At 65.7% G+C, this 22,658-nt stretch overlaps 2 protein-coding genes across 4 annotated transcripts; one reads left to right on the top strand and one right to left on the bottom strand.

Annotated features, from left to right (window-relative positions):
* Positions 1 to 138: 138 nt before the first annotated feature.
* On the top strand, positions 139 to 12,014 carry LLGL1 (LLGL scribble cell polarity complex component 1). 3 transcript variants are annotated; one of them, XM_027683693.1, is made up of 23 exons: positions 139 to 225; positions 2,841 to 2,938; positions 4,986 to 5,067; positions 5,146 to 5,261; positions 5,649 to 5,807; positions 5,888 to 6,050; positions 6,138 to 6,273; positions 6,365 to 6,419; positions 6,500 to 6,657; positions 6,737 to 6,954; positions 7,054 to 7,121; positions 7,412 to 7,565; positions 7,955 to 8,059; positions 8,272 to 8,564; positions 8,644 to 8,797; positions 8,866 to 9,019; positions 9,118 to 9,401; positions 9,639 to 9,903; positions 9,989 to 10,103; positions 10,209 to 10,303; positions 10,414 to 10,537; positions 10,620 to 10,699; positions 10,896 to 12,014. In XM_027683693.1, the coding sequence occupies exons 1-22, from the start codon at positions 145 to 147 to the stop codon at positions 10,696 to 10,698; spliced, it is 3,156 nt and encodes a 1,051-aa protein (XP_027539494.1). In that variant the 5' UTR covers positions 139 to 144; the 3' UTR covers position 10,699; positions 10,896 to 12,014. The 3 variants fall into 3 exon arrangements, with proteins under 3 accessions (XP_027539494.1, XP_027539493.1, XP_027539492.1); XM_027683692.1 differs by having other exon boundaries at positions 145 to 225; positions 5,146 to 5,276; positions 10,215 to 10,303; XM_027683691.1 differs by having other exon boundaries at positions 145 to 225; positions 5,146 to 5,276.
* A 227-nt stretch (positions 12,015 to 12,241) lies between these two features.
* Positions 12,242 to 22,053, bottom strand: FLII (FLII, actin remodeling protein). The gene is made up of 30 exons (XM_027683690.1): positions 21,935 to 22,053; positions 20,972 to 21,082; positions 19,785 to 19,856; positions 19,576 to 19,656; positions 19,209 to 19,294; positions 18,903 to 19,064; positions 18,717 to 18,820; positions 18,448 to 18,623; positions 18,211 to 18,368; positions 18,023 to 18,107; positions 17,586 to 17,736; positions 17,337 to 17,470; positions 17,022 to 17,234; positions 16,761 to 16,940; positions 16,605 to 16,687; positions 16,459 to 16,533; positions 16,151 to 16,234; positions 15,913 to 16,084; positions 15,726 to 15,830; positions 15,331 to 15,522; positions 14,916 to 15,104; positions 14,685 to 14,824; positions 14,348 to 14,570; positions 14,034 to 14,188; positions 13,845 to 13,905; positions 13,634 to 13,762; positions 13,448 to 13,554; positions 13,138 to 13,243; positions 12,988 to 13,053; positions 12,242 to 12,821 (listed from the first exon to the last, which is right to left on the bottom strand). Exons 1-30 carry the CDS (start codon positions 21,995 to 21,997, stop codon positions 12,687 to 12,689), a joined length of 3,798 nt encoding a protein of 1,265 aa, XP_027539491.1. The 5' UTR covers positions 21,998 to 22,053; the 3' UTR covers positions 12,242 to 12,686.
* Positions 22,054 to 22,658: the final 605 nt, after the last annotated feature.

Raw genomic sequence — 22,658 nt, 5'->3', positions numbered from 1 at the left:
CGCCCCCTGCCGGCCCCGCCCCGCCCGGCCCCTACACCGGCACCGCCTCCCGGGACCGGGACCGGCCCCGCCATCGCCGGCCGCGCCCGCCCCGCCCGGTACCGCGCCGCCACCGCTGCTGCCGCCGCCGCCGCCGGCCCCACCATGATGAAGTTTCGGTTCCGGCGGCAGGGTGCCGACCCGCACCGCGACCGCCTCCGGCACGACCTCTTCGCCTTCAGCAAGGTGCGTCCAGGGCGAGCGCGGGGCGCGGCGGAGGGTCCCGGTGGGGCGGCGACCACCGGGAGGCATCGGGAGGCACTGGGCAGGGTGCGGTGTGCGGGCACCCCCCGTCCTCGGGGGCGCGGGGCTGCGGGACCCCACGGCGCGGGATGCTGCCCGCGGGGAGGCGAGCGGCGTGCAGGGCACCGCCTCCCCCGAGAGCACCGTGAATGCCCGGGAAGCCTCGCACCGGGACCCCCCGGCACCTCCGGGGAGGGGGCACTCTCGAGAGGACGGGGCTGCCGGGGCGGGGGACCCCCGGGATCAGGGGTGCGGGAGGATGCAACCCCGGAGGTGGCTGCCGGGAGCCCCCGGGTGCGGGATGCGCCCCGGGGGGCTGCGCTCCTCCCGCGGAGCGCACGGGGGCAGGATGCGACCCCCGCACCGGCGCAACATCCCTTCTCCCAGCCCCTTCCCGGAGCGTCCCTGTTCCCGCACTCGCCCTGTCCCGGGGCTTCCCCCAGGCCTCGCTCGCCGGCGTTTCGGGGTGTCCCGTGGTCCCCCACCCTGTCTGGCCCTGGAGCATCCCTGGCTGCACCCCCCGTGCGGGGCTCAGGCCCTCACCCCAATCCCCGCAGGAGTGGGATATTGGTGGTGCCGGACCCCCTGTGTCGACAGGAAGGGCTGTGGCGATGACCCTCGGGGCTTGATCCCCTTGCACCCCAAATTGTGTCTGTGGGGTTCGGGGATCATCGGATTCGCAGAGTTTGGGCACTGGGGACGTTTCCCACTCAGTTCCCTCATTCGGGGTGGGGGGACGCCCCCAAGCTCATCAAACTACGCTGGAGGGACCCTGCGAGCCCGGGGGTGGGGGACCTTTCCCTCAGGGCATCGGGGTGTGCCGGCGGGTGCCCGCCTGGGACTCCCTGCACCCCATCCCGGGAGCCCCGCGGCGTTGGGACCACCCTCCTGCGCTGGTCCCGGGGGGTAGGAGACCACCGGTAGTGGCCCCTGGATGAGCCCAAACCGTGTCTGTCCATCCTCTGGCACATCCTGGCACTGCCGTTGGGTACTTGCCCAACTCCCCGCCGTGCACCAGAGGGACCCCGGGCTTGTCCCACGGTGGGGCCGAGCTGGGAGGTGTCGGGGTGTGCTTTGGGGTAAGTTCGGAGCCAGCAGCCCCTGCCCAGCACAGCCCTGATCCCCCCGGAGGGGGTCTGCCCGGGGTGCAAGGCTCAGCCCAGCTGGAGCCCCCCGTTTTTGGGGAGTGCATTCCCATGGCTGGATCCTGCCCGAGGGGGCATCCTGTGGGGTCTGTGCCGGTGGGATGTCCCGGGGGGGCCGGGGAGAGCCCCGCTCCGACCGTCCCAGTGCTGGGGCCGCCGGCTGCCCACCTGCCTCCCATTAACGGTTGTTTTTCCTCCCGAGCTCCAGATCTGCCTGGGATTTGCTGTAATTTGGCCGGGAGCGCGCTTGGCCGGCCGGCACAGCCTGCCGGATGCGGCCCCGCTGTGGGCGGGAGGGAGGGCTGCGGGCAGGGGGCTGAGCCGGGCCCCCGTTCGGGGCTGGGAGTGCTGGGGAGCAGCCGGGACAGCGCTTTTTGGGGAGTCTTTGCCGCTGTCACCGTGTTGGACCCCGGCCTAAAGCATCACTGTGGCGTCCCTGCGCTGCTGCTGTCCCAGCTCCTTCCTCCAGCCCAGCGTGCATCCTGGGGGGAATCGGGGTGACCCTGTGTGGGGCTGCCACAGGGGTCAGCACCCACGAGCATCCACTACCTCCCCCCTTGGATGGGCTGGGACCCACTTGGATAGGCTGGGACGCCTTGGATGGGCTGGGGACGTTGTCACGCTCCTGAAGGTGTCCCTTGGGAGGGGAGCAGGAGCTGGGTGACGGTGGCTGCCGCCGGCGGGTGTGAAAAGCCGCCCCGCTGCGCCTCTCGGGATGCCCCAGACAAAGGGAGCAGGTCAGGATCCGGCCAGTCTGGCTCCGGCGGGCTCCGTATCGTCTGATCGCGCCGTGGCTGCTCAGCCGAGCTGCCCCCGGGAGCCCTGCGGTCCCCTCGGGGCCGGGGCGGTGGGTGCCCCCCGCGTCCCCCCGCTGCCAGGTGGCAGCCCCTCCCCGGCCGGCGAGTCCGGGCACGCCATCGCCGGCCGGGACTTCCTTGGGAAGGTGCCCGCGGGCGGCACGCGGCTCCAGCGGGGACGTCCCGGGTGCTGGCGGGTCCCGCTCGCCTGGTTCTGCCGCCCGGCATCGGGGACCCCCGGTGATGCCGCGGTGGGGGTCCTGCTCACTCCTCCTGGGGTGTCCCTGCCTCGGGCAGGGGGTTTAGAGCAGGGGGTCGCATCCCAAAGGGCCGGTGGGTGGTGAAGTGGTTTGTGCAAGCTCAGACCTACTCCGGTCCTCAGTGTGGCTCTTGGGTTGCTGAGTAGAAATGGGGTGAGAAGTGATGTCCCCGCTCTCCAAGGCCCCCCTTGGTGGCAGTGGGGGACAAGACAGCATCCTTGTGATCCCCCGTTGTAGGGGTGATGCTCAGGCTGGTGCAGGATCAGGGCCGTGGGGGTTAGAGGGGGCCATGGGGGGTGTCTGGGGGGCAGTCAGTGGTGGGGGGTCCCGCTCTGACCTGCCTGTCCCCGTGGCAGACGGTGGAGCACGGCTTCCCCAGCCAGCCCAGTGCCCTGGCCTACGACCCCGTGCTGCGTGTGATGGCCATCGGCACCAAGGCAGGAGCCGTCAAGCTGTATCCTTTTCCCCCCCATGAGCAGGAGGTAAGGACCCCCCCCCCCCAAGCCCTCCTGGACTCCTCTGGCTCTTTCCATCCTGGGGAATGCTTGGAGACGTGGCTGTGCTGCTTCTGGCCCATCCGGCAGCCCCTGCTCCGCTGGCGTCCATCCGTCCATCCATCCGTCCAGCTGTGCTGCAGCTGGGCCGGGTGGGGAAGGGGAGGCTGGAGGAAACCCCCACCTCACCCAAAACATCGCGAGGTGGGGTGGGGGGCAAAGGGGCTCGGCTGTCCTGGGTGGCATCCCAAGTGAGAGTCCTTCCCGGTGTCACCCCCACATCCCGGGGGGCTCCTGTGCATCCTGGCCTCGTTCACGCAGCCCTCGGGGGGGCAGGGGGTGGGCAGCGGGAGCTCTGGCCGGGCCGGCGCCGGGGTGAGGGGCTGCGGTGGGCGCTGAGCCCGGTCCCGGGTGGGGGGCCGAAGCAGGGGACGCCGGCCGGGCTTTTGTTGCCGGCAGCGTGCAGGGAGACTTCAGAGGGCTGCTGGCGGGCGGCCAGGGCTGGATGCGGCCCATGCTCGGGGGGCCCCCGCGCCGCAGGAATGCGGGGTGGGGGCGCGGGGGCGGCTGCGCCCGCGTCGGGGTCGGGGTGCGGGGGGGCCGCGCTGCTCCCCCTCCCCCAGGCCGGCGGCTCGCGGCCTCCCGAGCACAAAGATGGCGTGTTTTGTTCTGCCGGGGCCGCCCGGGTGCCAGCCCGGCCGCGACGTCGCCGGCCGCCCCGCTCGCCCGCCCGGGGCTGCTGGTCCCGGCTGAGCCCCCCCAGCCTCGTGGGGATGCCCTCGCGGGGGCTGCGGTGCCCCGAGCATCCTCTGCGGGGGTGGTTTTGGAGTGGTACCACTAGTGTGGTCCTGCACCCCGTGCCCACCCAGCCCCGCTCCGGCTGCCGCCAAAAAGATGCTTCTGGAGGTTGGCGGTGCCAGGGAAGCCGGGCCGGGTGAGACAGCAGCCGGAGCTGGCCTGACTGGCGTTACTGGTTAGTGGGGGCACCCATGGGTGCTCCCCAGCCAGGCTGGGTGGATCTGGCTGCAGGGGCAGTCCAGCACTGAGGGGATGCCAGTGCCTGGGGGGTCTCCTGGGGCAGCTGGGGGTCCCTGGGCTTGGACCCCTGTCCCATACACTAGTGTTCCTGAGCTACTTGTCCCAAGGGCTCCCAGCTGGCGGCACCAGTTTTGGTGGGGAAAGACCCCAGGATGAGCGACGATGGGTGGCATCCCCCCTCTACCTAGCAGTCAGAGCCCCCTGCGTGCTCCATCTCGCACACCCCGTTGTCTGCTCTCCCCAAAACTCCATGGCTCCTGCCTGGCTCTGCCGGCTCGGCTGTGCCCGGCACTGCCAGACAGCTCCTGCCTGTCCAGCTGGGCAGAGCCGACGGACTGGTTCCCTGTGCTGAGGGCACCAGGAGGCAGCTGGGGATGAGGACCCCCGGCACATGGCATGCCCAGGCATGGCTGTGCCATTCACTGGTGACACCGGGCTGGGGGGAGCAGCTGGCTGGGTCCGGGGGGTGTCGGGGATGCCAGGTTGGGGTGCTCCGTGTGGTGCTGGAGCCACTGTGCGGGTCCTGCCCCGGTTCCTGCCGAGTGGCGTTGCCGAAGGAGCCGGGACCAGTTGGGCGAGTGAGGCTGTGCCGGCGCATGCCGAACCCCACCCCGCTGCCGGTGCGTGCCGGGGCTCCCGGCGCCTCTCACACACCCACCCCGGCCGTGTGTCGGCCACAGCCTGACCCAGGACATCCCGGTTGGAGTTGGAAGTGCTGAGTGGATCCCAGCCTGGCCTGGAGTGTCCCAGTCAGAGGTTCTTGGTGGATCCCAGCTGGGGACAGTGGTGCCAAGGCCGGCTCCGACATGTGGCACAACCAGGGATGCTCTGCCCTGGCTCTCCCAGGGACAGGAGGCTAAACTGGCACCTACTGGCAGAACTGTGACCTGGAGGAATTGGAGGGGGTCCTGGGGTTCACTGGGGTCGGGGGGGGCTCTACCCTTGTTGTTTCTTTGACGGCCCCCCCAGATATGGCGCGCCGGGCGTGGAGCTGACGGGATTGCACAAGGAAACAGCCACTGTCACCCAGCTGCACTTCCTGCCTGGCCAGGTACGTGGGTGTTCTGAGGGGGTCTGGCAGCAGCCCCCCGGACCCCCACACACCCCACTATTATCCCCCCATCCTCAGGGCTGGCTCCTCTCACTGCTGGACGACAACACAGTGCACCTCTGGGAGGTCTGCCAGAAGGAGGGCTGCTCCCACCTGGAAGAGACCCACAGCTTCGGCCTCCCGGGACGCCCAGGGTCCGGCAGCACTAAGTACTTGCCTGGGGGGGTCCCGGCCGCTCCCCCGCGGGGCTGCGGCCAAAGCGATACCGCTGCCGGCTGGGAACGGCGCGTGGGAGCAGCCGCCCTGCTCCGGCAGGACGGTGGCCAAGGTCCCCTCAGTGGTGGTGTTTTCTCCACCAAGATCCTCCTCCGATCCAACAGGGGGAATGCAGTGAAGCCCTGGGCTTTTTATAGGTGCTGGTAGGGCCCTGGGATGATTAATGGCTCTAATTGCTGCAGTACTGAGGCTATCCCTGTCCCCGCTCTCCTGGGCCCAAGGGGAATGGGGATGCACGGATGGGGCAGGGAAGGTTCGGGGTCTCTCTGCACGGTGCTCACACAGCCTCCAACTCCCCCCTCCAGCTGCTCCCCCGGCATCACAAGGGTGACGGTGGTCCTGCCGATGTCCGCCGGCACGTTGGTCTGCCTGGGCACCGAGGGCGGTGCCGTGTACTTCCTTACCCTGCCCGCCCTGACGCTGCTGGAGGACAAGACCCTCTTCCCGGATGAGATCCTGCAGAGGTGAGAGCCCTGCAGGCCCCGTGTCCCCTCCCTACCACCCCTAGTCCCCCCTGACCCCCTGTGTGTGTGTCCCCCCGCAGTGTCCCCGATGACTACCGCTGCGGGAAGGCGCTGGGGCCAGTGGAATCCATCCAGGAGCACCCACGTGACAGCAGCCGGCTCCTCATCGGGTACAGCCGGGGGCTGGTGGTCCTCTGGGAGCAGAGCACGCGTGTCGTCCAGCACCTCTTCCTGGGGAACCAGGTACCGGGGCTGACGGGGGGCTGGCAGGGCTGTGGCCTTGTGTGTGTGTCCTCATCCTGGTGCTGAACCCCCCGTGTACCCCCACAGCAGCTGGAGAGCCTGGCCTGGGAGCAGAGCGGGAAGAGCATCGTCAGCTCCCACAGCGACGGCGGGTACATGGTGTGGGCGGTGAGCAGCACCGGCCAGAGGACCCAGCAGCCCGTCATGTCCACCATCCCCTACGGTATAGGATGGGGGTCTGGGGGGCCTCTGGGGCTGGCAGCTGATCCCCCCAACCCGGTGCCACAACCACAGGGTCGGTGTCTTCCTTTCAGGTCCTTTCCCTTGCAAAGCCATCAGCAAAATCCTCTGGCGCACCTGCGAGTCGGGGTACGTGGGTGGGCTGGAGGTGGGCACAGGGGGCACGAGGGGGGTCCAGGGTCTGATGGAAGCTGCTTTCTCCCACCCAGGAACCCCTTCATCATCTTCAGCGGGGGGATGCCGCGGGCCAGCTATGGTGACCGGCACTGTGTGAGTGTTCTGCAGGGCCAGAGCCTGGCCACGCTCGACTTCACCTCCCGCGTCATCGACTTCTTCACCGTGCAGGGCGCGGAGGTGCCCGAGGGAGGTACGTGCAGCTGGGGCCACCCCGGGGAGCGAGTGGTGGTGTGGGGGTCTCTCCTTGCAGCCATCTCCCCTCTCCCCAGGCTTTGAGAACCCCCGAGCCCTCGTGGTGCTGGTGGAGGAGGAGCTGGTGGCCATCGACCTCCAGACGCCAGGCTGGCCCACCATCCCTGCCCCATACCTGGCACCCCTCCACTCCTCTGCCATCACCTGCTCCTGCCACGTCTCCAACGTGCCCCTCAAGCTCTGGGAGAGGATCGTCAGTGTCGGCGAGCAGCAGAGCCCCCGGCAATCCTCTGCGGTCAGTGACGGGGGTGGTGGGGAGGGAGACCCCCGAGCCCCCAAGGCTGGGCTGGTGGGCTCCATTCCTCCCTCCATCCCTCTCCATCCCTCCCTCCAGGCTTGGCCCATTGATGGGGGGAAGAACCTGGCCCAGGAGCCCACGCAGAGGGGGCTTCTCCTCACTGGGTGAGTGGCCTGGCAGTGGGAGGGGGGCCTGGGAAACCCAAACTTTGAGGGACATGCATCCTCACCCCTTCCTGCGGTGGGAGATTGGGATGGGGTGGTGGTGAGGCCCAGCCACTCTTGCTGGGTGGGCTGCCCTTCCTCGTTCAGCTTGATTGCTGGGCATGAGTGTGTCACCCTCTGCACTGTCCCCCCTTGTCCCCCCCTCTGGCACGGTGGCTGCCAGCACACAGGCAGCTCTTGTTAGCCGGGCAGATGTCGGGGCCCCGTGCTGACAGGGCCCCCCCGCACAGGCACGAGGACGGCACGGTGCGGTTCTGGGACGCCTCGGGGGTCTCCCTGAAGCCCCTCTACAAGCTGGGCACAGCCAGCATCTTCCAGACAGACTGTGAGCACAATGACAGCCTCAACCAGGCGGGCGAGGAGGAGTGGCCGCCGTTCCGCAAGGTGAGGTGCCCAGAGCGGGGGGGCACTGCCATGGACCCCAGCACCCCCCTGGCTCTGCCAGCACAGAGGGGGGCAAGCCCAGAGGCGGGCATGGGGGGTGCACCTGCCGGAGCCGTCCCGGCTGCGCCCCGGGGACGTGTCCCCCGGCTCAGGGCACAGCTGCCGTGTGACGCACCGTGGGGACACAAGGGGCGTTTGTTCCGTGTGCCCCGTCCCGCGGGTCTGCCCTGGTGGAGGGGGAGAGTTGGGGGGTGCGTGGGGACAGACCTTCGCTGGGCGTGATGCCATGTGCCACAGCTGCTGGGAGGATGTGGGGGTGCAGCGGGGGGCCCACCCCACAGCTGTGTGAAGGGTCCCAGCCCCCCTTCACCTGTCCCCCCCACACACAGGTGGGCTGCTTTGATCCCTACAGCGACGACCCACGCCTGGGCGTGCAGAAGATCGCGCTCTGCAAGTACACGGCCAAGATGGTGGTGGCAGGCACGGCAGGGCAGGTAGGGCAGGGAGAGCAGAGCGGGGGCTGCCGGGAACCTCTCAGCTCCCCACTTGAGGACCCACAGCATGGCTGTGGGGGGCTGCAGACCCCACAGACCCCCATGGCTGTCCCTGAAGGGCTCCCACCCATGAGGTTTAGCCCCTGGCATGCTGCAAGGTGGCTGTCTGGAGGGTCCAGCGTGTGTCCCACCATCCATGCTTGTCCCTGCAGGTGCTGGTGATGGAACTGAGTGACGAGAAGTCAGAGCATGCGGTCAGCGTGGCCACAGTGGACCTGCTGCAGGACCGTGAGGGTTTCACCTGGAAGGGCCACGACCGGCTGGCCCCCCGGAACGGCCCCCTGCACTTCGCCCCCGGCTTTCAGCCCAGCGTGCTGGTGCAGTGCGTCCCCCCTGCTGCTGTCACTGCTGTCACCCTCCACTCCGAGTGGAACCTCGTGGCCTTCGGCACCAGCCATGGCTTCGGGCTCTTCGACTATTACCGGCGCAACCCCGTGCTGGCCAGGTATGGGGGCTCTTGGTGCTGGGGACACCCCAGAGCGATGTGGCGGGGTCTGGGTGCTGAGCAGCATCGGTGCCCGCAGGTGTACCCTGCACCCCAACGACTCGCTGGCCATGGAGGGGCCCCTGTCCCGCGTGAAGTCCCTCAAGAAGTCCCTGCGCCAGTCCTTCCGCCGCATCCGCAAGAGCCGCGTGTCCGGCAAGAAGAGGCTCAACGCCAGCAGCCCCTCCAGCAAGGTGGGCAGGGAGCGGGGGCCACCACTGTCCCCGCTGGGCAGGGACTGACCCCGTGTCCCCCTCCCCAGGTACAGGAGGCCAACGCACAGCTGGCGGAGCAGGCGGGGCCCCCCGAGGTGGAGATGACGCCGGTGCAGCGGCGGATCGAGCCCCGCTCTGCCGATGACTCGCTCTCGGGGGTTGTGCGGTGCCTCTACTTCGCCGACACCTTCCTTCGCGACGGTGAGATCCCCCTCCCTTGCCGGGAAAAGCCCCTGAGCTGGGTCTGGCTGGTGCCACGCTGTGGGGAGGGGGCTCTGACACTGCTCCCACCCCTGCAGCCGCCCACCACGGCCCCACGATGTGGGCAGGGACCAACTCGGGGTCGGTGTTCGTCTACGCCCTGGAGGTGCCGTCGCAGGAGAAGTTCTCGGAGCGGGCGGTGGAGGCGGTGCTGGGGAAGGAGATCCAGCTGATGCACCGGGCGCCAGTGGTGGCCATTGCAGTGCTGGATGGGCGGGGGAACCCCCTGCCCGAGCCCTACGAGGTGTCTCGGGACCTCGCCAAGGCCCCCGACATGCAGGGCAGCCACTCCATGCTCATCTCGTCAGAGGAGCAGTTCAAGGTGAGCGTGGGATTCGTTGTCCTGCTGTGGAAGGGATGAGACACAACGTGTCCTATGTCCCTATTGTGCAGGAACAGGGCTGGAGATGACCAGCCAAGTCTGGGAGCCCTCCTATGCCTGTCCCCGGAGTGGTGGATCCAAGGGGAAGGTGCTGCCCTTTGGTAAGGGCAAAGGTGCCCACCAAAACCCCGCAGGTTCCTGTTCCCCTCTGACACCTGGCTCCTCTCCCCCTCCCAGGTCTTCACGCTGCCCAAAGTGAGTGCCAAGACCAAGTTCAAGCTGACGGCACACGAGGGCTGCCGGGTGCGGAAGGTGGCCCTGGTGAGCCTGGCCAGCGCCGGCTCCGAGGAGCGGCTGGAGAACTGCCTGGCCTGTCTCACCAACCTGGGGGACATCCACATCTTCACTGTGCCCAGCCTGCGGCCCCAGGTCCACTATGGCTGCATCCGCAAGGAGGACATCAGCGGCATCGCCTCCTGTGTCTTCACCAAGCACGGCCAAGGTGAGGGCACCAGGTGACATCCCATGTCGACGGGACATTGTTCTTTGCTGCAGCTCCCTGAGGCTCCCTTTTGTCCCCTCTCTAGGTTTCTACCTAATTTCGCCGTCCGAGTTCGAGCGCTTCTCGCTGAGCGCCAGGAACGTGACGGAGCCGCTGTGCCGGCTGGAGGTCGCCCGGCTCCAGGACACCTCCTGCCTCAGGTGGGGACGTGCCCTGGGGGCGTGGGGGGCCTTGCTGTGACAGCAGCCCTGTACACCCACCCCATTGGCACCGGCTCTGAACGTAACTTGTCCCGTTCCTTCCAGCAATAGCTTGATGGCAACACCGAAGCTTCCACAGGCGAACGGCACCCACGTCCCGCGCAGCCCCGAGGGCCAGCACTCCCCCTCCGACAGCGACCGTGAGTGATCCCCCTGTTCCAGCACGGACACCGTGTCCCGTGGGCTCTGCTCTGGGGCCAGCTCCATGGCCTGGCTGCCTCCAATCCCTCCCGTCCCCATCACTCTCCAGGGTCCCCCGAGGAGCACTTGGCTGCCTTCTCGCCTGGCCCCATCGACTCCCCCAACAGCAGCCTGGAGAACCCGCTGGACACCACCGGGGACATCACCGTGGAGGAAGTGAAGGATTTCCTGGCGTGAGTGGGGTGGGAATGGGGTGACTGGTGCCAAGGGGCTGTGGGGATGCCCTCAGCTGCCCCTGACCCTGTTCTGCCCCAGGTCCTCAGAGGAAGCAGAGCGGAACCTGAGGAACACCAGTGAGGACGAGGCCCGGCCCACGGGGATCCTCATCAAGTGAGGTCTGTGAGGGGGTGGTCCCTGGGGTGGGAGTGGGGTTTGGACCTGGGAACCCAGCGCCACGCCCTGGCATCCACATTCCTCATGGGAGGAATTGGAATGTGCTTTGGTCCCTGGGGCTTGTGGAGGAAGGGGAGCAGGGGAGACATGTGTCCCGGGCCCCCCTGGTCCCCTTCTCAGGGGCTGTGTCCCCCACAGGCATCGCCGGCCTCCCTGACCCATCTCAGTGCTCGGATTCCCGGGATGCGCGACTCGACTGGACCCCCCGCGCCCCCTCCCCATGTAACGTAGACTCGCCTCTTCTCTAACACCGCGCCGGCCGCCGGCGCGCCCCGGCTCCGGCACCTTCCCCCCACACCTCCCTGCCTGGCCGCCGGCCCTGGACCCCTGAGCTGGGCCTGTGGGGCACAAACTCTTCCCGGGGAAGATATTTTTCTTTTTTATACACGGTCAAGTGTCACTGTCCCCTGCTCCAGAGCCCCCTTCCTGGGGGATGCTGCTGCTTCCCCGGCTCCGTGGGGAGGGCTGGGGCTCGTGGGATCCCCCTTGTCCGCCGGTTTTGGTCCCTCGGGGAGGTGGGGGGCCGGGAGCCCCTGGGCACGGCCCCCCCCATACCCTGGTCTGTGTTTACATGCCCGGCTCCCTGCAGTTTACAGCCCCGTCCCCTGCCAGCTCCGGCTGCCATACAGGGACTGTCCCCTTCCCAGGGGAGCCCAGCAGGGACCCCCTGGCTCCCAGCCAGGCACCGGAGGCCTTGAGCAGCCCGGGGAGGGGCACAGTGGGGGGTCACAGGTGGCCTTTTTCTCTTAGTGGCTTCTCCAAGGGCTATTCTCCAGGTTGGGCTCCGTGCCTGCTGCTCCTTTCTGACACTAATTCCTGCCACGGGTGGGTTTGGGATGGGATCATGCTGTGGGAATACACACCAGCTCCTGCTCCTGGTCCGTGTTGGTGCTGGGTGGGGGGGGCAGATGGGGCTGCCCCAGACCCCTCCTGCCCCAGGTTGGGCTGCCCTACCCTGGGGGTCTCACTGTGCCAAATCCCCCCTGGACTCTGAGCCCGGCCTTGCCCTCCCAGGGGGCTGTGGTGATGCCGGCTCTGTCCCCTGGCCCATGGTAGCTGTCCCCATGGGGCTCAGCCTGGTCCCTGCCCCTCTCTTTTTGGGGATCCAGGGCTGTCGTGGCCCCCCCACGGGCTCTCTTGCGGTACATGTGTGGCTGAGGGGGTCGGGCTCCGTCGCTGCCGGCCGAGGCCGGGGCTGTAGCGTCCCTGGTAGAACCCCCCCCACACCTCATCCTTGGGTTTTGTTTTTTTTTTTGTCTTTTTTCTTTTTTTTTTTTGGTAAGATGAATTTAGCGTTGTTTAGTTATTAAAAATACTGGTTTTTAATATTGAAAATAAAAGCATTTAATATCAACTGCCCGGGCTGCAGGTGTTTGGGGAGCCTTGGAGCCAGGTGAGTGCTGGGGTTCCCCTGAGCTGCGGGAGAGGCAGGAATGAGGGTCGGGGGGACCCCACTTGGGAGTGAGACAGAGCCTGGGACAGTGTCGGGGTGAGAAGTGCAGCCTTTATTGATATGATCCTGATGGGCTGATCCCTGCCAGGGTTCCATCCCCCAGGACAGCTGTACATCCCCCAGCTGTAAGGCCCGGGGCTGAGAGCCCCTGGCTCTCCCCAGTTCTCCTTAGCAAAGCGTCCTCCCCCCAAACCGGGAATCGCTCCTGCCCCCCAGTCTCAGGGGGAGCTCGGCACTGGTTTGGGGCAGCAGCATCCCCAAGCAGGGCGTAGCAGGGGCCTCCCTGGAAGGGGAGGGGCCCTGTGCCAGGAGAAGGGGGGGACAGAGCCCCAGCGCTCCCCGCTGGCCCCGGCTTGGGGGGGGGGAAGCAGCTCCAAGCCGAGCCTGGCTGGGAGCAGGTGTGTGCGGCAGCGCAGGGTGCCGGGATCCGGCCGTGCCAGGGGGGCTGTGGCCGGAGCACCGGGTGCCCCCAGTCCTTAGGCGGGTGGTTTGCGGAACACACTCCAGGCGTGGAAGCAGCGAGTGAAGGGCCAGGGCTCGTTGCCTTTCCGCACCAGCCGGAGCTTGCGGGGCCGCGTGGGGTCCTTGGAGCGCATGTGCTGGATGTAGACCTGGGGCAGAGCACCGCCGTGGGGGTCCCAGCCCTCGTCCACCGCCAGGGCTGGCATTCCCTAGCCCAGGAGTTCTGCATCACCCTGGCCAGGGCCTCGAGGAGAGATGGAAGTGCCCAAATCCTCCCTCCCACAGCCCCAAGCTGGAGAAGGAGGGAGGCCTTACCTGGCACGCCTTGAGGCTCAGCTTGATCTCCACCTGGCTGGTCTGGGTGCCCACCCACATGTAGACCTGCGGGAAGGACCAGCAGCGGGGCTCAGCACATGGAGCCGCTGGAAGATCCGGACCCAGGAGAGCCTCCTGCCCCCAGCTCACCTCTCGCCCGTTGTCCAGCAGCATGATGTCATCATCAGCCAGATCATCCTGGCAGAAATCCGAGCACTTTTCCGACACGGAGAAATAACCCTTCTCATTGGAGCACCTGTGGGGAGAGCCAGAAGGGGACACCATCAGGCATGAGTTTGCTAGGACTCAGCTCCTGCAGAGGTAATGGACGTGATGGAGCAGCTCTGTTTTGGTTTGTTGATTCCCAAGGGATGGACAGAGCTGGGAGAGGAGGGGCCTGGGCACTGTGGGAGGAAGGGAACCAGCAGATTGGAGCAGCCCTCCCTGGGCCAGCACCCACCTGAAGAGCCGGGAGTGCTTCATGTAGTCGGCGTCTTCATCGTAGGGCTTCTGGCTCCCGATGCCCACCCAGAAGAAGTTTTCGGGCTCTTCTCCCTCATTGATGACCTGTGAGGGCAGGGACAGGGCTGAGCGTGGCCTGGGTGGTCCCTGTCACTCAGGTAAGCTGGTGCTCAGCCCCACTCACCTGTTTGCTGTAGGAGTCATCAAACATGTGGTTCATGATGTCCTCGGCCAGCTTGGCCTCGTCAGGGTCGGCTGCCCGGCCCACCCACGTGTAGACAATGCCCTGGTTGTCTGTGCTCTCAAAGGGCACCTGGGGAGCACAGAGTCAGAGCTGCCCAAGGGGGCAAGAGCGCACCCAGGCACCCCTGAGGATGCTCAGCCCCGAGCAGTACCTTGAGGATGAAGCAGAACTCAGAGTTGAGCAGACCAGCGTCCGTGTTGATCTGGATGCACCTAGAGAAGGAGCCCCCGAGGCACAAATCAGCAGGAAACCCAGCAGCTGTGCCCACTGGTGGGTATCCCACCTGGACCCTGGAATGTGTGGGTGCTGCCTGGCCCAGAGCAGCCCCTGGAGCACTGACCTGGTGCAGAGGGCCCCGCCGTTGGTGCGGATGTGGTAGAGGCTGGGCTGGGGAGGGCTGGCCCGCTCCTTCCGCTTGCCCCGGTGGATCACAAACCTCCTCTTGAAGTGAGAGAGGAACTTGGGGTTCTCCTGCTGCTGGGTCATGCGCACCACCTGGACAGGGGTGGGTGTCAGCAGGGCCATGGGGACCCCCCAAACGCAACCCCAAGCTCCAGCTGCACCCCCCTGCCAGCCCCCATCTCTTCTGTTGTCCCCTGCCCTCAGCCTTGGAAGCACAGAGGGGTACCCATGTCACCCGAGAAGCTCCGTCACCTCCAGCTTGCCAGGGAAGAGACTCTCAAACTTCTTCTGGAGGCTGAAGGTGAAGGTGAGCCAGCCCATGTTGGAGGCCTCCCGGCCCTGCCAGAAGTAGACGATGCACTGGAAGTCTTCCTCGGGCTGCTTCTCCTCCTCTTCCTCACCCTCCTCCTCCCCTTTGCCTTCACCCTTCTTCTTCTTCTCCTCATCCTCCTCATACTCCACTGGCACCCAGTACCTGAGGGCCGGAACAGGGAGTGTTGTGAGGGATGGGGTAGGCTGGGGGCCTGGGCAGGGAGGTGGGGGACAAGGTGGTCCAACAACCCCAGAGCGGGCACAGGCTGGGTGTCACCTGCACAGGAAGACATAGCAGTCGTGGGTATGGAAGTGGCCGAACTCCTCCTCGGGCAGGCGAGCGAATTTCTTGCCCTCCAGCACAAAGCCCTCCATGCCATCCAGGTCCTCGTTCCACTCCTCCATCAGCTGCTCTGCCTGTGACCCCACGTGCTCCATCAGACCCCCAGCCCCTCCACGAGCACCCGGCCCATGCCAGGGGGGGACTCACAGGAGCCCCTAGCCCTACCTCGCTGAGGGGCATGGGGGGCTGCCGGGGCAGGAAGAGCGCCGTGAGGTCGGCCTTCATCTGGTCCTTCTTCTCGGCGTCCTTCCGGACCTTGCCGGCCAAGCCACCATCCTGCAGCACCGTCTCAGCATTCCGGGTGTAGTCCACGCGCAGGACATCGTCCCAGTTCTTGAACTTGGACTTGAACACCTAAATCACAGAATCATTAAGGTTGGAAAAGACCTCCAATATCATTGAATCCGACCTCTGACCGATCACCACCTCGTAACTAGGACAGAGCACAGAGTGCAACGTCCCGTCATTTCTGGAACACCTCCAGATGTTCAAGGTGTAAACTGGGGAGCAGATAACACACCCTGGGCCACAGCACCCTCCCCGGCACCCAAGCACCCCATCCAAGGGGTCTGTGTCCTACCTGGCACTCGGTGCCCTCGAGGTTCCTGGTGACCATGGCGTGCTTGGGCCGGTGCAACATGGTGCACAGCTCCTGGCTCAGCTTCAGCGCCGCCGCCCGCACCAGCCGCGACGACTTCCTCCCGATCCAGATGAAGACATCGGACCAGCAGTCCAGGATGTACACGCTCTTGGTGTCCAGCAGGCTCTGCAGCTGAGGGCATCCCAGGGAAGAGAGGGTCAGGCATTCCCAGCTGGAAAACACCCTGCCTGCTCCCAGCAGTGGGGAAGAGCAGAGCATCCCCTAGCCGGGCGCTGCTGGCCGAACCTGCCTCTCCCAGGGCACAGCTGGAGGCAGAGGGGGCATGAAACCAGTTTCACTGGTCAGACTGGGAGAACCTCCCCGCCCCATCCTACCAGGCGCATCTCTGGCATCAGATCAGCCTTCAGCCTCTTCTTGTGCTCCACTGAGAGCCTGTAATTGATCTGGGGCAGCTCCAGGTAGCCCAGACCGAGGCCGACCTGCGGAGGGGACGGGGACACAGGTGAGGGGGGGCTGCAGGACCCCAGCAGTGCCCACAGCCCAATGGACACAGCTCCCCACCTTGTACAGCTTGGGCTTGTGGGGCTGGAAGTCATCAGGGACACAGGGCCGGATCTCCTCGGGCTGCCCCCCCAGTGCTTCCCAGAACTCGGGGGTCTCCTGGCCCTGGGTGAGCAGCGTGATCTCGGCCTTGCCCTTCCGCTCGTTCTTGTTGATCTTCTCGGCGAAGAGCCTGTGGCAGGAGCAGGTGAGATGGCAGCTGTGCTCCCCACACCCCCAGCCCCCTCACCAGCCCTACCTGGCCTTGGTGGTGCTGCTCAGTGTGGCCTGTCTCCCACGCCACACCATGAGGTCGAGGCCGTGGTCCAGGAGGAAGACAAACCTGGTGGAGACAGGTGAGAAGAGTTAGGAGAGTGGGGTGCACCAAGTGTCACACTTACCCCGGGGGTCCCTGCAGGGCACCACATCTGCCAAGTTGGGTTTGGACCCACATCATTGTAGGAAGGTGCTGGAACGGCCCATTTTCACCCCAGAGCTGCAGCTACACTGTCTCAGGTGGACCCTGCTGCACTTTCTGCAGGGACCCGGTGTCCCCTGGCCACTCACCGGGGGTCCAGTGATGTCCCTTTCAGTGCCACTGGCTCCAGCTTGACATTCTTCTTCCCATAGACACGGTACAGCCTGGGGGAGGGACAGCCATGGTGGGACATGGGGCACTGCCTGCCCCACACATCCCCTGTCCCCAGCAGTACCTGGTGACATATTGTGTGTCCTCAACGGTGAAGAAGCCGCTGGCTGTGCCACCCTCGATGTAGGAGATGTCGTTGTCAAAGACCTGGGGGCAGGGAGGGGGTGAGGGTGGGAGAGGAGGGGCTGGGGGCTACAGGGGAGGCAGGGGCTGGCCTCACATGGAGGAACTCTTCGCTCTCATCCCCCATCTCCTCCCGGATGCACCGGCACTCGGCCCCCAGGTAGTTGCGGAGGTTGACAGCGTGGATGGCGGAACAGGCCTTCTTGTCCAGCGTGGACTCCTGCCCGATCCAGTAGTAGATCTCCCAGTTGAGGGAACCGTTCTCATCCAGGAAGGTCTGGGAAAGGACAGGGTGTGAGATGGGACAGCTGCATCCCCAGGTTGGGGATGTGGGGGACCCTCAGTCCTCCCCGGCTACCTTGAGCACGATGTAGCAGTCGGCCTCGTAGAACTTCCCGTGGAAAGCCTCGTCCACCAGCGTGGGCACGAAGTTCTCGATCTGCCAGACACAGAGGCCAGGCAGTTGCCCCACATCCTCGCTGAAGAACTCCGAGTAGTCCAGCTGTGGCTTCTCCAGGCCCTGGTCCCAGCGCCTTGTCTTTAGGTCCGGCGCCTTCGCCTCCCCGCTCTCCTGTGGGATGGGGGCAGGTCAGCAAGTTGGGAACAAATGGGTCCCTGCTGGCACATGGGGTGGGCCAGGGTCAATGTGATGCCCTCAGGGCCCCTCTCCCACCTCTATCTTCTTGTTCTTCTCCTGGGCCACATCTGACATCCCCTTCAGCACCTGCTTGGCCTGGTCATCCTGGGCAGAGTCCTTGCGCCGCCGGAGCCGCATCTTGCGGGCCAGTGGGTCCTTGGTGCCGCTCCCTGGGGACATGGGGACAGGGTGAGAGGCAGCCAGGACACCTGTGGGGCACCCTATGGAGCACAGCTCATTTCCCAGGCTCTCCAGGGGCTGTCCCCCCCATCCCTGCACACTGACCCGCGGCGGCGGCAGCGGCGACGGTGGCTGGGGAGGCTCCGGCCAGGCGGAGCTGGTTCTGCAGGGAGAAGTCGATGTTGTACCACTCTGAGGTCCGATCCACCGGCTTCGGGGGCATCACCAGGTTGGGGTTCTCGCGGACGTCCAGGATCTGCCAAGGAGAGGACAGAGACCTCAGTGCTCTGAAGCACCTGCTTACAGGGACATTGAGGATGTGGCGTGGGATGGAGACCTCCGGAGCACCCTGGGCTTTGGTGAGGTGAGGGGATGTGGAGGGAGCCCCGAATCCTCCCCCTGCCTGGGCAGAACTGTGTGCCAGAGTGCCTCAAGCCCCCCTGACCTCACTTCACCCACCCCACCCTACAGCGCTGGGATCCCAGGGATGCACTGGAGCTGTGGTGCAGCCAGCCCAAGGCAGGGGGGTGCTGGGTGCTCACCTCCACATCCGTCAGGAAGTGGATGGCCTCCGGCAGTGTCACCAGGCGGTTCTTGTTCAGCACCAGCTTCCTCAGCTTGGAGCACCTGTGGGCCAGCGATGCTGGTGATGGGCCAGCCCAGGGTGACGTCCTGTCACCGCACAGTCTGTGTGTCCCCTCTTGGGATCCAGCTGTGGGCTGTTTTCTACCTGCACAGGCTCTCAGGGATGAGCTCCAGGTTGTTGTTGGCCGCCATGAACTCCTCGAGGTTGGTGAGCTTGCCAATGCCCGAGGGGATCCCGTCAAAGTCCAGCTTATTGGAGTTCAGGTACATCTTCTTCAGCTTGGTCAGCTTGCAGATGGCTGACTGGGGAAGGGGGAGAAGGTGGGGTGAGGAAGAACCATGGAAGCACGGGCAGGGATGGCACGTATGGAAAGGGACATACAGGTAAGGAGGTGAGCGCGTTGCGGGACAGGTTGAGGGTCTCCAGCTGGGTCCACTGGTCGATGCAGAGGGACAGCTCCGTGATCTGGTTGCTGCTGAGGTTGAGGCGCCGCAGGCTGCCCAGGGTGTAGAGGCACTCGGGGACACGGCTGAGGTCGTTGCAGGACAAGTCCACGTCTGGGGGATGAGACAACACAGTGACAACACCAGCCAGACCCATACCAGGGGCTGGGAGAGCCCCTGCAGGGCTCCATGGGACCCCAGGCCTACCTGCCAGGTTCACCAGGCCCTCGAGGCTGGTGGGCAGGTTGCTCTGCGTGCGCTGGGTGTTCCGGAGGTGGAGGGTCTGCAGGGCTGTCATTGCTGGGAGCTGCCTGCGGAGCACAGGCCAGGGAGAGCCTCAGGATGGAGCAGGCACCAGCAGACTGGGATCCAGCCTGGAAGGTAGGGCCTTACCGGAGCTGTGCGTGCAGGAGGGGGTTGTTGTTGAGGATGAGGGTCTGGAGGTGGACCAGGCGTCTCATCTGTGGCGGGAGGCTCTCCAGCTTGTTGTCGCTCAGGTCAAGGTAGAGCAGGTCCGTCAGGTTGATGAAGAGCTGGTTGGGGATGGTGTCGATGCTGTGGGAATATGGGGATGTGTAGGGCTGCCTGGGAGCTGCACCAGCCCCGGGCCTCCTTCGAGGAGGGGCAGAGAGCAGCACCCAGTGACAGATGGAGGTGGCTGTGGCCAGAGGGAGATGGTCACCCCGGGTCTGGACCCACCTGTTGTGGCCGAGGTTGAGGACCAGCATGTTCTTGGCATTCTCCAGCTCCCGGGGACACTCCGTGAGCTGGTTGTAGCTCAGGTCCTGGGAAACATGGGAGCACAAAGCAGGTGTCACCCCCGGCCCTGCATCCAGCCACCACCTCCCAAACCTGAGGAGTGAGGGGCATCTCTGGGGGCACTGCAGCAGGAGCTGGATCAGCATATAGGGAACCCAGCTATGGCTGGAGGCGCTGCCAAAGGGTCATCCAGCCCACAGGCAGCTTCCCTGGAGCTCAGGCATGGGCTTGGGACTGGTGCTCCTCAAGGAGCACGAGGGGACACTGAGGTGCAGGAATGGGATTCAGGAGGAGACTCTGCACCCACCAGCACCGAGAGGTCATCCAGCTGGAAGATGTCATCAGGGACTCCTGAGTTCTTCAGGCTGTTTGCACGAGCCACGATGGCCTGGAAAGGGGAGACAGGCAGGAATTCAGCTGCCTGCTGAGCATCCCAAGGTGGCCAGGTATGATCCTTGTGTGGCCCCAGATCCGAGAGGTGCCTGGGGACACCTGGTGCAGGAGGGGGACACTCACCCGGAGGCAGGGCAGGCCAGAGAGCTCTCCATGGAGCGTGGTGAGGCTGTTGTGACTCACAGAGAGATGTTCCTGCAGGGAAGCCCCAGACAAGCCCCAGTGAGAGGAGCCGGGGCTGCTCAGAGCAACAGCTGGGACCCCACATGGGTGTGGGGGCTCCTCCATTCCAACAGGACTGGGGACTTGGAAGCCCTGACCCTCACAGGGCTGCTGGGACACTCCCAGTCTCAAACTGGTTGGTTGGCCCCAGCGTGCCCACGCTGCCCTCACATCCCTCATTCCTGGGGTAGCCTTGGCTGGGACACCCCAGCCCTGCTCTGGGATGCCACTGGGTTGGCCTGTGGCAGTCCCACACAGTCTCTGAGCAAACAGATCCCAGTCCTTGGAAACAGGAAATCAACACTTCTCACAGGGTGATCTGGAAACAGGCAGACGTGGGGTAGGTGGGGGGTGGGAGGAATCTCCCAGGGGAAACGTTTTCCTCTGGGTATCACCAGCCCGGCTGTTGCCTGCTCAGGAAAACAAGGAATTGGCAGGCTGTGGGAGGGATGCCAGGATTTGAGGATTTAAGTCTCGTCGTGTCCCCTGAGCATGTGGCAGGGCCAGGGGGAGCACGGCTCCGAGCAGCAGGGAGGGATTCCCTGCACCTGGCACAGGGACGGGGACTCCTGGCAGCATTTAAAGCGTTGTGTTTGTCTGACTGAACCAACTGAAAGAGGTTCCTGAGGTGCTCCTGGACATCACCAAAGCAAAGCTGAGCCACGGGCTCACCAAGGAGCTCCACCAAGGAAGGGCTTGGTAGAGCCACCCAAAAAACAAAGCCAGGCAGCTGCCAGCTCCTGCTCCTTATATATTTCAGCAGAAGAGGAGAAAAAAAAGCCCCAAAACCTTAATCCTCTCCACACTAATCATCCCCCATCCCATCTGTTAAGGGGCATAGGATCTAAGCATGGTTTGTCATCTGGTTTTCTAGGAAAACAAGGTGAAACCAACTCCCAGCCTGTCTCAACCCCACTCCTGACAGCTCCTGCATCTGATTTCAACCACACGTCGTAGCTCAGCCCTATTATTAGACACTGGAGCATCCGCCAACGAGCCACAGGGCTGGCAGGGAGCAGGCTCCCATCGGATCCCACGGCTCCAGCGGGACAGTGGAGCCCCATTCCCTCCTGAAACGTGGGGCTCACCAGCTTCTGGAGGGCAGCGAGCTCCTCGGGCAGGTAACAGAGCCCTGTGCGGTTCAGCTTCAGCCAGCGCAGGCTGGTCATGGCCTTCACGTGCTCCGGGAAGTACCCGCCCTGCGGGAGGAGGAGGGTGAGGAGACCCCCTGCCCCATGGGGTGGGGAACAGGGGACCTCGCTCTGACTGGCCCTGTGTGGCTGGGATTGTCCATTACTATGGGATCAGGAGTTGGGGGGGGCTGGGATCATCCAGTCCCATAAGGTTGGGAACTGGGGGACTGGGATCTCCCAGTCCTGGGGGACTGGGGGCTGTGATCACTTAGTGCTATGGGATTGGGAGCTTGGGGGGGTTGGGATCGCTCAGTCCTATGGGACTGGGAGCTTGGGGCCATGATGACCCAGTCCTATGGGACTGGTAGCTGGAAGCACCCGGTACTATGGTTTTGGGGGTGAGAGACCAGGATTGCCCAATCCCATGGGATTGGTAGCTCGGATCACACAGTCCCATGGGATTGGGATCTGGGGGACCAGGATCGCCCGGTCCTATGGGATTAGGAGGTGGGATCACATAGTCAGTCCCATGGAATTGGGAACTGAGGTTTGGGATCACCCACTTTCATGGGACTAGGATCTGGAGAGGGTCGGGATCACCTAGTTCTATGGGATGGGGAGCTGAGGGGCTGGGATACCCCAGCACTATGGGGCTGGGGTCCAGAATCCCCCAGTCCAATGGGATTGGGAAGTAGAGGATCGGAGACCACCTGTCTCTCTGGGACCCCATGGAGGCCCGCAGGTTGCCCAGCCATAGAGGGTGGGGGCTCAGGGACCGCCCACCCTGGACACCACCCCCGCTGTACCGGGATTCCCCAGCCCGGGGGGCCGGACCGGGCCTGACAGCGCCGCGCGGGGCCCGGGCTCGCCGGTCCCTGTGGCCGGGGCGTCCCCACTCCCGTTCCCTCTCCCCCGCACCTTGAAGTCGTTGCCGCTCAGGTCGACGCCGCGCACGAAGGGCAGGACGCCGGTGGCCGCCATGGCGGAGGGACGGGACGGGACGGGAAGGGAGGGGCGGGGGGACCCTGCGGAGCCGCGCCCTGACAGGCCCCGCCCCCGGCCCCGCCCCGGCCGTGACGCGCGAAAGCGATTGGGCGGGGCCGGGAGCCACTTCCGCGCGCGGGTGGGCGGGGCCGCCCCGGGCCGCGCCCTCATTGGCTGAGGCCGCGCGGGGGGCGCGCGGTGAGTGGGGGGGGGGGCCGGGTCCGATTCGGATCCTTGTCCTGTTCCGGTCCCGGTCCCGCTCCCGGCGGTGCCGCGGCCCGGCCGCCTCCCCCCGGGCAGCGGGGGGGTCTCCGTCCCGGTCCCTCCCGGAGCCCGCGGTACCGCCCCAGCGCCGCCGGTGCCCTCCGGGGCGGCTGCGGCAGGGCCGGGTGAGGAGCGAGTGACCCTTCCCCGGCATGAGCGGTTTTTCCCCGCGGTGTCCCTTCCTTCCCTAAAATGTCCTTTCCTTCCCTAGGGTGTCCCTTCCCCGAGATACCCGTTTTCCTGGGTGTCCCTTCCTTCCCTGGCGTGTCCATTCCCCGGGGCGCCCCTTCCTTCCTTGGGGTGTCTCTTCCTTCCTTCGAGTGTCACTTCCCCGGGATGCCCCCTCTTTCCCCGGGGTGTCCCTTCCTTCCCCGGGGTGTCCCTTCCTTCCCCG

This window comes from Neopelma chrysocephalum, unplaced genomic scaffold, assembly GCF_003984885.1.
Source record: "Neopelma chrysocephalum unplaced genomic scaffold, ASM398488v2 Primary Assembly neopelma1_65, whole genome shotgun sequence".
NCBI classification, from domain to species: Eukaryota; Metazoa; Chordata; class Aves; order Passeriformes; family Pipridae; genus Neopelma; species Neopelma chrysocephalum.
The sequence above is the reverse complement of the archived record's forward strand: the minus strand, read 5'-3'. Positions and strand labels throughout refer to the sequence as shown.

Excerpts from the sequence above, each read along its gene's own strand:
- LLGL1 (XM_027683691.1), top strand. The coding sequence starts at position 145 with ATGATGAAGTTTCGGTTCCGGCGGCAGGGTGCCGACCCGCACCGCGAC. Across the intron at positions 226-2,840 it reads ACCTCTTCGCCTTCAGCAAG|ACGGTGGAGCACGGCTTCCC; the intron begins GTGCGTCCAGGG and ends TCCCCGTGGCAG. Across the intron at positions 2,939-4,985 it reads AAGGCAGGAGCCGTCAAGCT|ATATGGCGCGCCGGGCGTGG; the intron begins GTATCCTTTTCC and ends CGGCCCCCCCAG.
- FLII (XM_027683690.1), bottom strand. The coding sequence starts at position 21,997 with ATGGCGGCCACCGGCGTCCTGCCCTTCGTGCGCGGCGTCGACCTGAGC. Across the intron at positions 19,295-19,575 it reads TGGATGACCTCTCGGTGCTG|GACCTGAGCTACAACCAGCT; the intron begins GTGGGTGCAGAG and ends CATGTTTCCCAG. Across the intron at positions 16,085-16,150 it reads AGCAGCACCACCAAGGCCAG|GCTCTTCGCCGAGAAGATCA; the intron begins GTAGGGCTGGTG and ends CTCCTGCCACAG.